Source organism: Vombatus ursinus, unplaced genomic scaffold, assembly GCF_900497805.2.
Source record: "Vombatus ursinus unplaced genomic scaffold, bare-nosed wombat genome assembly UNPS02014813.1, whole genome shotgun sequence".
NCBI lineage: Eukaryota > Metazoa > Chordata > Mammalia > Diprotodontia > Vombatidae > Vombatus > Vombatus ursinus.
The window spans coordinates 5865937-5880165 of record NW_020954591.1 but is presented as its reverse complement, the minus strand read 5'-3'; the positions used below and the strand labels follow the sequence as shown (position 1 = coordinate 5880165).

Sequence of the window (14229 nt, the reverse complement as noted above, 5' to 3'; positions counted from 1 at the left end):
CACACACACACACACACACACACACACACACACACACACACACACACTGTCTCCACTGTTAGAATGTAAGGTCTTTGGTGTTTGGGAAGGTTTTACTTTTGTCTTTGTATCCCCAAATCTTAACAAATGTTTGTTGGTTGATTGATTTTGATCTTAGGTAGTTCTTCTAACTTCTCTGCGTATCTGTCATAGGTGTAAAATGAGTATTCATTCAGCAAACATTTATTAAGCTCCTACTGTGTGCAATTCTACATTAGCCGCTAGAGTAGAGGCAAAGATCATAGAGTTCCTGCCTTTAAGGACTTTTAAGCTAGTAGGCAGAGAATAATAATGCCTTCTATATGTACTTAACTAGCTTATTGTAAGTATCAAATAAGGTGATATATGTGTCAGCACTTTAAAAATTAGATTACTATAGAAATGGGGCATATGGGGTTTTCAGGGGGGTATTCAGGGAGGACTAAACCTCTGGTGTAAGGGCTTGCAGAACCTTTTCAAGGCTGCTTATCCACCTTTGGTGTCTACTTGATGCTCAACTCTCACCTTATGGTTCCAAGAAGTTATAGCATGTGCAACAGCCACATCTTGTCAGGTAGTCTCAGCAGACAGGCTGAGGGTAACTGAAGGGCCTTAAATCTGTCAGTAGATTAGGGGGGATATCTACCCTAAGCATGTGAAGACTTCCTCTGGTGGAATGGGTGGATGAGAACAATTTGTCCAATGGCCATGAAGGCGGCTGAAGCAGGTGCTCTGGAGCACTGAGAGCTTGGTCAGGACACCAAGGTCATCCGCTGCATCCTGGGCCATCATCTTGACTTTTGTCTTGCTGCTGGACTTCAATGACTCTCAGAGAGAGCATGAGACTGATGACGTTATGCAACTCTGTCTCACTTAAATCCAATTCACAAAGGAGTTAAGACATCCCCTGTGATGTCATTGGGGTCCTCTTCAGAAACGAAGAACAATGATGCAAATAACAAAAGACATTAATATTTTCTGTTTGTTTTGTAATGTATGTAATATGAATGTAGTAGCATTTGTATGGAACTTATAAATTCATGTGTAGGCATATAATTTTGTATTTGGATTTGAAAAAGTAGCTTCACACATGAAAGATGAATTGAGGCTAATTAGTTTGGGTGTGAGATTTAGATAAGCAAGGAGGTTTACGTTCCAGACAATAAGAGGAAGGAATGGTCAAGTTTGGAGAACAATACTCTGCCATATGACTGCCTCATGGGTAAAAGAGCCTTAGAATGAAATTATTTTTGTGTTTTAGTAACTCATTTCCCTTGAATGAGATCCAAGATAGCTCTCTTTCATACCAAATTATGCTTTATATAGGTTAATCAACAAAATAGTCGATATGCACTTATTTAATTCCTGTTATGTACAAGGCACAATGCTAGGACTGAGGTTCATATGTGTGTGTATGAAAAAAAAAATCTTATCAACATAATGTTTTTAAAATAATTAGTAATATCAGAAAAGGGAAAAACAATTCCTAGAAAAAATTATACATCTAAATTTCCAAACTTAATAGTTACCTTGATTATTTTTATAGATGAAGAAAAATAAAAGGTATGAGTAGTTCAAAGTGGTGACTAATCAAAAAATCATTTGTATTTGTTCATGAATATAGTTTAGTGACTCCTAAATGCTTCTGCTCTTCTGAGAATACATTTATAAAATACAGCACATGTTAGAATTTACAACAGATTAAGTTCCTGGAAAATGGAAAATGCAAACTGCATCTCATCATCCTGGAGAAACATTGGCATGTTCTGGATGATGAGTCTAGTGCTCATCTTTTTATAGAAATGACTAAAAGCAATCTCTTTAGTATTTTCAATCAGATGTCATTGCTGTACCTCTACTTTCTACACCAGCGGTCTCCAAACTCTTGATCTCATACCTTTGTTAGTAAAAAATTTTTGTGCAGACTTTGTATGTATATATGTGTATTTATAAATTTCATACACTTATTACTATATTCATATTACATATGTTACAAAAAAAAAGATTGAGGTAAAGATTAAGTGTTTTCAATTTTTTCATGGTCTAAAAAACCTTTTTTGCTTTCACTAAAACATACTGTTTTTATTGAGAGAATATGATTGAATATGCTTCATTTTTTGAAAGCCTTGGATTAACATTTATACAGTGATTTGAAGGTCTGATTCTAAGTTCAGTTTATTTCAATGATTAGTTTTTGTGACTGTCATTGTTGGAAAAAATACCTCCTCACAATGGTAGGTGGATCCAGATGGAAAAAAATGTATCATGGCTGACACTTTCTAAATCATTATACTCATTTTCAATCTGTACATTAATTGTACAAAGATTTTTTTTTTTCTGTTGAAAATTCGCCTGGTAAATTTCCATCTTCCCTGATGTCATTCACTTTTTCTTACACATTAACCAGAAGTTATTGCAGTTTTATATTTTCAATAAACATTTCAAAACTTACTGAAACTCTTTATTTGGAAGATTTTTAATCATGCTAAATCTATTGCCATTTGTGTGCAGATGAGAGGAATTTTTTGTTTTGTTTTTGTGGGGTTTTTTGTTGTTGTTGTTGTATAGATGACATTGTTTTCAGCAACAAAAATATTTAAAAATGTCTTGCTAGTGGTGGTGGCTTCAATTTCTCATTAGCCCATGTCTCAAGTCATAGTATATACTTGTGAGGTTCATCTTTAGCAATTTGGTGGTAAATCCTTGATAATTTTTCAAGTTTGAGTTTCTTTTTATATGATCTGATTAGTCATTGTTTTTTCTTTATAATGTGGCTGATTGGTGTGTACCGTTAGTATAGATATAGAAATATCAGCTCTGTCTTTTTTTGTTGTTGTTATTCTTTGATTGTACCCTCATTATTAGTATATCCTTCAATCCATATTTTCTTAGCAGGAATCATTTTAAGCCTTTTGTCCATTTTGTCAGGGAAAATATAGTGCAAACTCAAAATATCTGTAAATCCATTTAAGTGTTCACAAGTAAATTGTAATATATCATGATATTTTAAAACGAATGAGTGTGGGCACAACTGTCAAGTCCCCTGCATTGTTGAACTCTTATTTTTCCTTCAGGGTACTGCATTTGCTATATGAAACATGTGACCATTTGATGTACAGACTGAGTGATGGCAGCAGTGTTAATCTGCATATTAAATATTAGTAAAGCTTACTTTCTCACTTTTTAAAATAAGAAATAAATATAAATGGAAATTCTAACATATTTCAGTGGTTGTAACATATGCCCCATGTTAGAAACTAGTCCTCTATATTTATAGAGCTTTTTAAATCTCTTAAAAACAGGGCAAATAGGCACTTACATGTATATCATTTCAGTGATTCAGGGATTTGTTGTCTTATCTGCAGGGCAATCCTTTCACTGATGGAAATAACCTCTTTATAATTTAATAGTCTTTAAGAGTTATTATGGCTAAAAAAATATCATCAACTTATTGACAGCCTAGGGATGAGCCTTTCTGAACTTAGCTAGGCTAGTCCTCAGAGTGCAGACATGTAACCTATAACCTTTCCAACTTGGTATAGGATTTACCAGAGCTTCCATTTTATTGGCATGGCCTTCGAGAAAGAAGGCTTACCATAAAAGGGGAAAAGATTTATGTGTACAAAAATATTTATCGCAGCTCTTTTTGTGGTGGCAAAGAATTGGAAATTGAGGTAATGCCCATCATTTGGGAATGGCTGAGCAAGTTGTGGTCTATGAATGTAATGGAATACTATTGTGCTATAAGAAATGATGAGCAGGTGAGTTCAGAAAAACCTGGAAAGACTTACATGAACTGATGCAAAGTGAAATGAGCAGAACCAAGAGAACATTGTACACAGTAATAGCAACATTGTGGTGTGATCAACTATGAATAACTTAGCTCTTCTTGGCAGTACAATGATCCAAGCAGTTCCAAGGACTCATAGTGGAAAAATGCTATCCACATCCAGAAAAAGAACTGATAGAGCCTGAATGCAGATTGAAGCATACTATTTTCACTTTCTTCATCTTTTTTGTGGTTCTTTCACAGCATGACTAATATGGAAATACATTTTACATGATTGCATATAGATAACCTATTTAAAATTCTTACCTTCCTATGGAGGGGGAGGAAAAGAAGGAGGGAGAAAATTTGGAACTTAAAATTTTTTTAAAAAATCTTAAAAATTGTCTTTATATGTAATTGGAAAAAATAAAATACTATTTAAAATTTTAAAAAATTTTAAAAAAAGAAAGAAGTATTACCTTTATTACCATAATTAGGCAATGGAGTAGGCACTGAACTTTATGTTTCTTTCACAATTTCTGCAACAACAATGAGAGGGAGAAACACCATTGGGGTCATGGAATTCGAAAGGACATCTTTGAGGAGACTTTGCTACTTACAAGTTTTTTTAGGGAGTGATCTGTGGTGGTTTGTTTGCTTCCCTCTTTCTCATTGTAAAACCTCAACGGTGAATGTCAGAGTGCTACAAGTCAGAATCTGTGAATCAAGGACTGCCTGCAGTGAAGTCACATTGGAAAGATTTACTTAAGGAGTAGCTAGTATGTTGTCCAGTTTTCCCATTCTATCTAGCCAATTCCTTCATTTATCTACTCCATGCTGGGTGTGACTCAAATTTTTGCATGGTTTGTTTCTTATTTCTTTCTTCAAGGAGAGGATAGTTAAGTATCTGAATTTAAGAAGTTTCTCAGTATGAAAGTAGAAGCAAGGGGATGTCTACAATGCTGTAATCTAATGTCAGTCTAATAAATACTTAAGCAGAAATTTGTTTGGACTCCACTGAAGTTCCTTTGTGGGCACAGCATATTATACAAAGGTTATATCATCAGGGGCCAGGCTCTGATAGGTCCTACCAAGAAGGAATGCCCTGATGAACTGCTGTTCAAAGCCCAGGATCACTGTGTTCTAAGAGCTTCATCCTCAGGGTTTTGTTTTGTTTTGTTTTTTGTCTTGTTTTTGGAGTGATGAATTTTGGTCTACATCTACCGAGTCAAAGAAGGGCTGTAGTCAGGCTGGCCACATAACGACTGCAGTGTTATGGTTGTTGTCCTCATCGTCAGCTTCTCAATAAACTTAAAGCAAAGATGTGGGTGAGACACCTTGAGTCCAGTGTTGTCTATAACGTAACCAATTACTGGTACCTTGTTCAGTAAAACTAATGAGAAATCATATTACCTTTAAGTCTAATGAATGTATCTAAGGATTTGTTGAGTGGTTGATTAAGGGCTAATTATATAAGTTGCTGTGTTATGAGGTTTATTGTGCTGTGTGCTGAAGTCAAATCATTTTGAGTTGTTTGGTAGTGAGTGTCGTTATTGTTTGTCCTTCATTCTTGAAGAGGACCATGACATCGGGGAGGTGATGCCATGACATGCAAGTGAATTAGATGTAAGTGAGGGAGGGCTGAGGAGGGAGTCTTACAAATTTTGTCAAATTAACCAATTAAAAATAATTGTTACATTCCTTTCTATGTGTTTTTATTTTATGTAGTGATGCTGGAAATAGTGATCGGGTAGTAATTCAGGAACTCTTGAAAACAGTGGCACAGTCACAGCAACTTGAGACAAGCACCCAAAGAGAATTTAAAGGTACATAAAAATGAAGATAATATTTAAAAAAAAACAAACAACACCCCTCCTCCAAACCAACCTTGGGAGTGAGAAATAGTGTTATTCAAAATTGAGGCAGAATATTGTATATACAAGATAAAATGTCATGGGAAATTTAATGAAGTTGAGGACAATTTTTAAAACATTCATTTATCTATGTTTTGTTATTTTTAGGCTTTTTGCTAGGGACTTGTTGAAAAACAGTGAAGAGAAATATAATAATAACTGGCAGCTAACATGTAGTGCCTTAAAAGTTTACAAAGAACTCTACATATAGTCTTTTGCTTCATAATATTAGTTAAAAAAAAAAGAGCACAAATACTGTCCTTCTGTGTTTTAGCTAAGTTCTAACTCAATTGCATACATTATTGATGTTTTAAAATAACATTTGCTATACTTTTGCTTTAGCTTACTGTTTGCCTTTTGCTTATGTACATTCACACTCTACGTATGCTCCTCTGGGACTATCTTTGTTGTTTGTCTCTGTCTCTTCTGTGAGAATATGAGAAAATGTTGTTTATAACCAAAGTCAGCAAATGTCTATTGATAATATGCCAACACCTGAAGATGTGATATCATTAATCACGGGAACTTCTTAAGCAGAATCAAAACTAGGAGAGGGTGAATGGGCTTTATCCTGGAGCATCAATACAGAGAAGAGATGGGGGCGGTATCCTTCTGCAGCAGTTGCCCACTGCTTTGTAGTTCAGCCAGACCTGAGCACACTGCCATTTTACCCCCAAGACCATGTTGCCATGGTGCTCCTCTTCCTCGGGCTCATGAGGAAAATGAGCACTTCTATTGGCATAGCTTCACCAGTGATTACATTCTTTCCTGGTCTTTGCATTCTCCTTTCAAACCCTCCTAGTTCACCTTGACTGCTATTGCTCCTATCCTTTATCTCCTTTCAGCAAATTTTCTGATAACTGTTAAGTTAGTTTGGTTGTTGATTGAGCCCTTCTGATATTATTATGCCTTCTCAGCATATTATTAATAATCGTACATTATTAAAATTAAAGCAAAACTTTCTATTTTCTTTCATAGTATTTTTTAAAAAAAAGTTTGCCCTTTAAGTAAAATATTGAGATTTTCAATTCAAATCCCAGATGAAACTGCCTTAAAAAAATTACTGTTGGTCAGTAATGAAGACTTTCCTGTTCAACTACTTATCAGGCTGGGAAAAATGAAGCCTAGTTTAAAATAAAGCTCTCTCATTAAAATCATGCATTCAAGTGTTGGTTTGTTTAAAGAGCCAGATTTAGAGTCAGTAAGATGTGAGTCTAAATCCTGCCTTGCAAATTTGTTAGCTGTCTGACCCTCAGCAAGCCATTTAACTCTCTGAGGCTGTTTCTTTGTCTTTAAAATAGAGGTGTGTGATATAGAATATGTGACATAGAATGAGATATGTAAAGTGCTTTGTAAACCTTCAAGCACTGCATAAATTTTAGCTATTATTAAACTGGTTAACTTGGGAAAAATAAGTCCTTTAGTTCTAAATGGACTGATGAGAAAATGAATTGAGCTTTGCAAATCTATCAATACTACTAGAAAAACTACTCAGAACACTGAGAGGTCAGTAGTGTTAGAAGTGCCATGTACTGATAAAGAACAGTGGACCATAAGTCAGAAGTCCCCACTGTACATTTCATTACTGATATGTGACCTTGGGCAAGTCCCTTTATCCTTGAGGCCATTTACTTGCTGTAAAATGGGAATGGATATTTGCTTTGCCTACTCTTTAAGAATGTTGTGAAGACCAGAGAAGATGTACAATAATAATGTTTCCATTTGCAAAGTACAAAAAGCATATAGACCTAAGTTGGCTTTTTATTAACTATGGGAAATGGGTGAAGGAAGTATTTATTGCTGTTGTAAATCATGGAGAAAATCTGCTTTTGCTGTTGGAAGTAGAGGTGTATATATTTGATATATCTTCTGTGTTCATCCTGGCATTTTTCCTTTTAAATTAGATTAGCTTTGCTGGTATTAGAAAATAAGGACATCTCAGAGAAATCTTAAGATACCTTAGTGGTAAGAATAAAGTAGGAGCAATGTGTTAGAAGTAACAGATTAGATTAAAATAATTAATATGCCTTCTGTCTACCAAGATAAGCATAAATATGATTCATTTTAATAGGAAGAATTTTATTTGATTTACTACCTTTTTATGTCTTTGAAATAAATGTTAGCATGGCTGTCACATTGATGGTGGTATAAATGAAAAATCTGAAATTAAAATACCTGCTGTAATTTCTTATCGCAACAGAAGAAGACAAATACCATAATGGGTTAAACCAGTAATACAGTTTACCGCATAATTTTTCTCCTTGGTATCCAAGTGTTTTTTTTTTTTTATTGTAGCATGCTAAAATTACTTTTTTGTAACAAAATTAAAAGCAAGAAGAGACCTTAAAAATCATCTAGTCTATGCTTCCCACCCCCTTTATATCCCTGAATTTTAGAGATGAGTACATTGAGGCAAGAGACATTAAATGAATTAAGGTCACAAAGCTGAATCTAGAATACAGGCCTCCCTTAACTCAATAATGAAACCTTTTTCCCTTTAAAAGTATAATATCTGCTTTTATAGTATCTTAGAGTAATAATTAGTTCTTTATCTTAACCATTATGGAAAGTGGAATATACCTTTCTGCCAACTGCTGCCCCTACAAGAGTTTATTTTTTGACCTTTGATAGAAAAGGGGAAATCACACCAAGACTTTCTCTTTGAGTTAATTCATTTTAATGATGTTTTGCTTTTTTAATACTTGTTTCAGTGGTTTTACTGACTGAAGTTGACAAACTTACCAAAGATGCTCAGCATGCTTTACGTAGAACTATGGAAAAATATATGTCTACTTGCAGATTAATACTGTGTTGTAATTCTACATCAAAAGTAATACCACCTATCCGGAGTAGGTGCCTTGCAGTTCGTGTTCCTGCTCCCAGCATTGAAGATGTAAGTTAATTTGGAAAATAAGTTTTTTTGAAAAGTTAAAAAGTGCAATTTGTTCATTTGTAATACTCATTTTTGAGACATCAGACATGAATACTACTTAAATTGTGATTTCACCAAAACCTTATTAAAATCTGAATGCTCGCCACCTTTTTTTCTACCTTTACTTTACCTTGGAAGACTCTCTAACTACAAAGCCATTGCATAGGGTAAACACTGTGTTCTTATAACTTATGTATTAATCCTATTTATGCTACTTAGGTAGTATAAGCTGTAGTGGATAATAAATTTAGATACTGGGCTTCAGTTATTTAGTGTTTATCTTCTGCACATACATCTTCTGAAGTCAATTAAAGCTATCTGTGGAGTAGGTAGATAGTACAAAGAAATGTACTTAGAATGCAGAAGAAGTTTCAGTCTCTAGTTGTATGTAGAAAAGGGAATCTAAAATAAAGTTCTCTTAGGTTCCCCCCAGCATTACTTTTGTATAATTACCATTACAGTTTCTCCCATTATCAGTAAAATCATTTATAATATCAACCAGTCCCTTACCTTTGAGAATTTTTCTGTAAAGCAGAAATAGTGCAGACCTTTAATATTAATTGGAATGAGATAGCTTAATTTTTCTTAAAGGTTTCTCTAGTAAAAAACAAAACAAAAAAATCCCCCAAATTCATGAATTTCATCATTACATGGGCCTGTAAAAGATGTTTGAATGGGTGTTGCACTAAGAAAAGGTGATTTTTCTTTTTGGCTATAGTTTTATTAACTGTCTTCTTCATAGATTTGCCATGTATTGTCCACTGTGTGCAAGAAAGAAGGTCTCAATCTTCCTTCAGAGCTGGCTCATAGGCTTGCGGAGAAATCCTGTAGAAATCTCAGAAAAGCCCTGCTTATGTGTGAAGCCTGCAGGGTGCAACAGTAGGTCTAAATGAGAAGTTAATAGAACTAACCGTTTGTAGTAAAAACACATATATCTTTATGTTGGTTTCCAAAATACAGTGATCTTTTTTTGTCACACAGGTATCCTTTTACTTCAGATCAAGATATCCCTGAGACAGATTGGGAAGTATATCTGAGAGAGACTGCAAATGCTATTGTCAGTCAGCAGACTCCTCAAAGGTAAGCAATATAACTAAAGTATTTTGAAAATAATATGTTAGGTAGCAAAACCTTATCATTTAGAGTAGTTAGGATTTTTAGAATTTTTTGTGGTCTTACACAATTTTAATATAGTTTAAAATTAAAATTTGGTCCTAAATCTATATTTAAAACCTTGAAGAAATTGGTTAAATTAACTTGCAGAAATCTAGTAATTCAGAAGAGTTGGCTAGAAGTAGATAATAAACACTTTCATACCCCTTTTATTAAACTCTTGATGTGTGATTGTACTGAATCTATGTATAAATTATAACCACTACTGGAAGTCACTTGGATTCTTTTGTATTTCTCACGTCCGTCAAATAGCTGACCTAATATTTCTGTGTAATATACTTTCATTTTCCCTAACTTCTAGTAGTGCGAAGAACGTAGCTATAATGTATAATAAGGGTTCAAAGATCTCTCTTTTGCCGACTACACAAATCTGTTGTTTTAAGTCAGCTCTTAAGCCCACCAAAAATAGTTTTCCATAAAGAAATTCCTCAGCTTTGAAAGTCATTGATTTTAAGTTAGACAAGAGCAATATTGGTTAAAAGGTTTTTTGGTTTTTTTTTTTTTTTAACACGCTTCCTTCCATTCCTGTCAGTGAAGTTGGTGAACCATTTTTTCTGGTGTCCCATATGAAGGACATTTTCAAAGAAATGACAAAACATGCTGTGAGTGGACACTGGCCTTCCTCTAAATTAGGTGATAATTAACAATTAAACATAGTATTTTGTAGTTATTTAGATAAAGCTTGAATTTTTAAAACTTTTAGTTAAACCTTTTAATTTCTATCCAGTAATTCACATCTTTAGAATGATAGATTGTTAGATAGAATGGGGACTTTTACATTGAAGGCCTGACAGGTTGAATGATTTGTTGAGAGCACAAGTTAGTGGCATAGCCAAGATTTTGACCCTGGTCTTTAGACTCCTAATCAATATTGTTCACATCACCGTGTTATCTGTTTAGAGAATGGTTTCTTTAAAAGGAAGTTTTTTGATTATAGGGCTTGTTCAACTTTTTGGAAAATGACATTCTGTTCAGTAATCAGTTTCAGAGAAAAATTGCTTGTCAAACATTTCCTCACAAAGGTGATGAGGTCTTTTCAGAGTATTTGTATTTTTTATTTTATTTTTAAAAGAAAGTTTTTAATTAATTCAAATAAATTATATTTTCATATAATTTTTTACGTAAAACAAATCTTTATATAATTTTCAAATAAATTAAAATTTTAAATAAATTAACTTTTTAAATAAAAAGGTTAGTTTTAGATTATTAGTTGACTCATGAGAAATTTTGATGACTTAAGGGATATTGACAGAGATGTTGCCTTTACTTGATAGACTTGTCTCATAGTCACATTTTGATACCATCAGTTTATTACTGTTTTATATAACTATTCTGACTGCTGGCATCTTTTCTAGTAATTTTCTCAAGAGGTCTCGGCAACTAAAAACATACTTATATAATGCAGACGTACTGCTTTTTCTTCCTGAAGCTAATGATGTAGTTGTTATTTCCATTGTACTATATAAAAAACATTCCTAGTTGTACAGTGAAAAGAGTGGAAGGCAACTCTGGCTGATTGTTTGTACAAATGGTGCCAATTTCATTTTCTATTAGACTAATAGAAAAAAAAAAGAGTGATGAACTGCTGCTACCAATTTGAGTCTTTGATTTTTTTTCTGTAGCGATTATGGCCTTTATTCTAGTTTAATATACCATCCTGGAAACTAGAATTTCCTTCTAATATACAAAATACAAGATGAATTTTCATTATTTAAAAATTACCAGGACAAGTGTGTGTCAGAGTTAGGTGGCTGATTATGAACCAACTTTTCAGATGAAAATAATTGAAGTAATAACTTCAGCACTGTTAAGTGATATTTTAATATCAATAATCATACTTTGTTTCTATCTTGTGTCATAATCTTGTTTTAATTCTAATTCAAATCAGCCAGCCCAACGGTTACAGATACTAGTACTATGCAAGTTCATAACTTTCAAATAGGAGAGTCTTGGTTGTGCATTGTAATACTGTGACAGGATCCCTTAATTTGTGAATTGCTAGCCTTAGAAACATGATAAGACATTCCTTGCACTAATCACTCATTGGAGACTTTTTCTGTTATATACAGTGCTTTTCTTTTCAAGTTATCTAATGAATTCACCATGTTGCTTTCAGATCTACCTTGCTTGTCTGTGATTCCTTCCATTTTCTTCTGTGCATTTGAAAAATGTGTTTCAGTGACAATTCCCCACCTCCCACCCCATGCTTTCTTTTTCTTTGCTTTCCTTTTTATTTTTTGGCAACCCTATTATTATTTCTTATCTCCCTCTTCTCTATTGAGGAAAAAAAAAGCACCTTTTCTACACATATGCATACTCAAGCAAATCACAGTCCATATTGATTGTGTCCAAAAATATATATGTCATCCAGCAACTTGAGTTTCATCAGCAGATTGTATGCTTCATCATTGGTCCTGAAATCATAGATGGTCAGTGCATTGAGTAGTATTGTTATTGTATAAATTATACTGATTCTATTATCTTCACTCTGCATCAGTTTATCCAGGTGTTCTTGGGTGTCTTTGAAACTGCCCCTTTCATCATTTCAGCTTGTTTGGTTGCTTCCTTTCTACTAGGTCTCTCAGCCTGGAATTACAGTGGCAACTCCTGGGCCTAATTACCACTACTGATCAGCACAGAACTTTTGACCTTCTTTGTTTCCAACCTGGGCTACTTCACTTCTCCTTAAGCAGACTGGCGACCCTTTGCTGCTGAGGCTCAACATGTTCCTGCCAGACGTAGTATGGACACCCAGTCAGCCTTAGCCTTAGTGTAGCTCAGAACTCCGGATTTCAAGCAAACCTCAGCTTCCCAACCAGTAGCAGGGGTTATAGTTTTGTGCCACCACATGTAGCCCTTCATAATTTCTTATGGCACAATATTTCATTACTTTCATGTATCATAATTTATTCAGCTATTCTCCAATTAGTGGGAATTTCCTTAGCTTCCCATTCTTTGTGATAATAAATAGATCTGTTATAAATATTTTTTTTATCATTTAGGTTCTTTTATCTCTCTAGGGTATAGGTCTAGTAGTGCTAATGAATAGTTCGGTGACTTTTGGGGGCATAGTTCCAAATTACTTTCCAGAATTACTAGACCAATTCACAGCCACATCAAAAGTGCATTAGTTTGTTTTCGCATTGCCCAGTGGTATATTTTGGCAGCAGAGGGATCATGTTGGGGTGGCATCTTCAATTCTATTTACTATAACAGGAAATTTTGTTATATTCTGAAATATAATTCAAAACTGGTATTGAAGAGACTTGTAGCCATGGCGGGGCAGTGTCAAGGAAAGAGAATTTATCCTTGAATTTTTAATGGAAATCAGTGGGTAAAAGGTCATTTAAAGTATTGTCACAAATAGCTTCTAAACCTGTACTATTATAGTAAAAGATCTGGGGATTATAGCATGTTTGGTTAAATTAAAGTCACAGTGGGAAAAAAAGTTAAAAATCCAAATTTTTTTTTGCTGCAAGTGATATGGAAGAGAACTTTAAATTTAAATAAATTTAAACATATAAATAAATAAATAAATAAATATATAAATATGAATAAATAAATATTTAAATTTAATAATATAAATATATTATATAATATATAATATAATATATTATATATAACATGAAATATAATATATTATATAATATATAACATGAAATATATAATATATAATAATAATAATAATATAAATTTAAAATTTTTTCCCTTGTATCCTCTTTCCTCTTCTCCCTCTAGAGAATCATCCCTTATAACAGATTTTTTTAAAAAGAGAAAGAAAATCAGTAAAACCAAACAACATCAAAAAAAAAAATCGGATGTTCTATGCAATGCATCCATAGACTAACCATGCTGTCCCCTCTTCATCCACTCCACCCCCAATTTCCCATCTCCCATAAGCACATACCTCTGCAAAGGGAATTTCTCTTCTCTTGCCTCTTGTTTGAGGCCAAGTTTGTTTTCTGCAATTTCACAGCTTTTAGTTTCAATTGTTTTATGGTTCTTTCCATTTACATATTTTTAGTCTTTGTGAATTTTGTTTTCCCGACTCTGCTTACTTCATTTTGCACCAGTTCATCTAAGTCTTTTTCGTGCTTCTCTGTATTCATCATACTCATCATTTCTTATAATATAGTGATGTTCCCTTACATTTATGTACCAGTTTATTTAGCCATGCCTCAAACTTTGTTTTCAGTTCTTTACTACCACAAAAAAATGCACCTATAAATATTTTTGTTTATAGTGAGCCTTATTTTGTCAGTCATCTCCTTGGGGGCATATACCAAATGGTGAAATCTCTGGGCCAAAGGGTATGGACCCTTTAGTCACTTTATTTGCAAGATTCCAAATTGTTTTCCAGAATGATTGTACCAATGCACACCTCCATCACCAATACATCAGTTTTCTTGCCTATAACTCCTCCA

General features: G+C 33.7%; 1 protein-coding gene across 1 annotated transcript in view; it reads left to right on the top strand.

Moving 5' to 3' along the window:
• The window catches only part of RFC3 (replication factor C subunit 3), a 34420-nt gene that overhangs the window by 12985 nt on the left and 7206 nt on the right, over positions 1-14229 (top strand). The window contains exons 4-7 of the mRNA XM_027877564.1: positions 5516-5613; positions 8412-8593; positions 9375-9511; positions 9614-9712. Of these exons, the coding sequence (XP_027733365.1) occupies positions 5516-5613; positions 8412-8593; positions 9375-9511; positions 9614-9712 (516 nt within the window). The remainder of the gene's footprint in view (positions 1-5515; positions 5614-8411; positions 8594-9374; positions 9512-9613; positions 9713-14229) is intronic.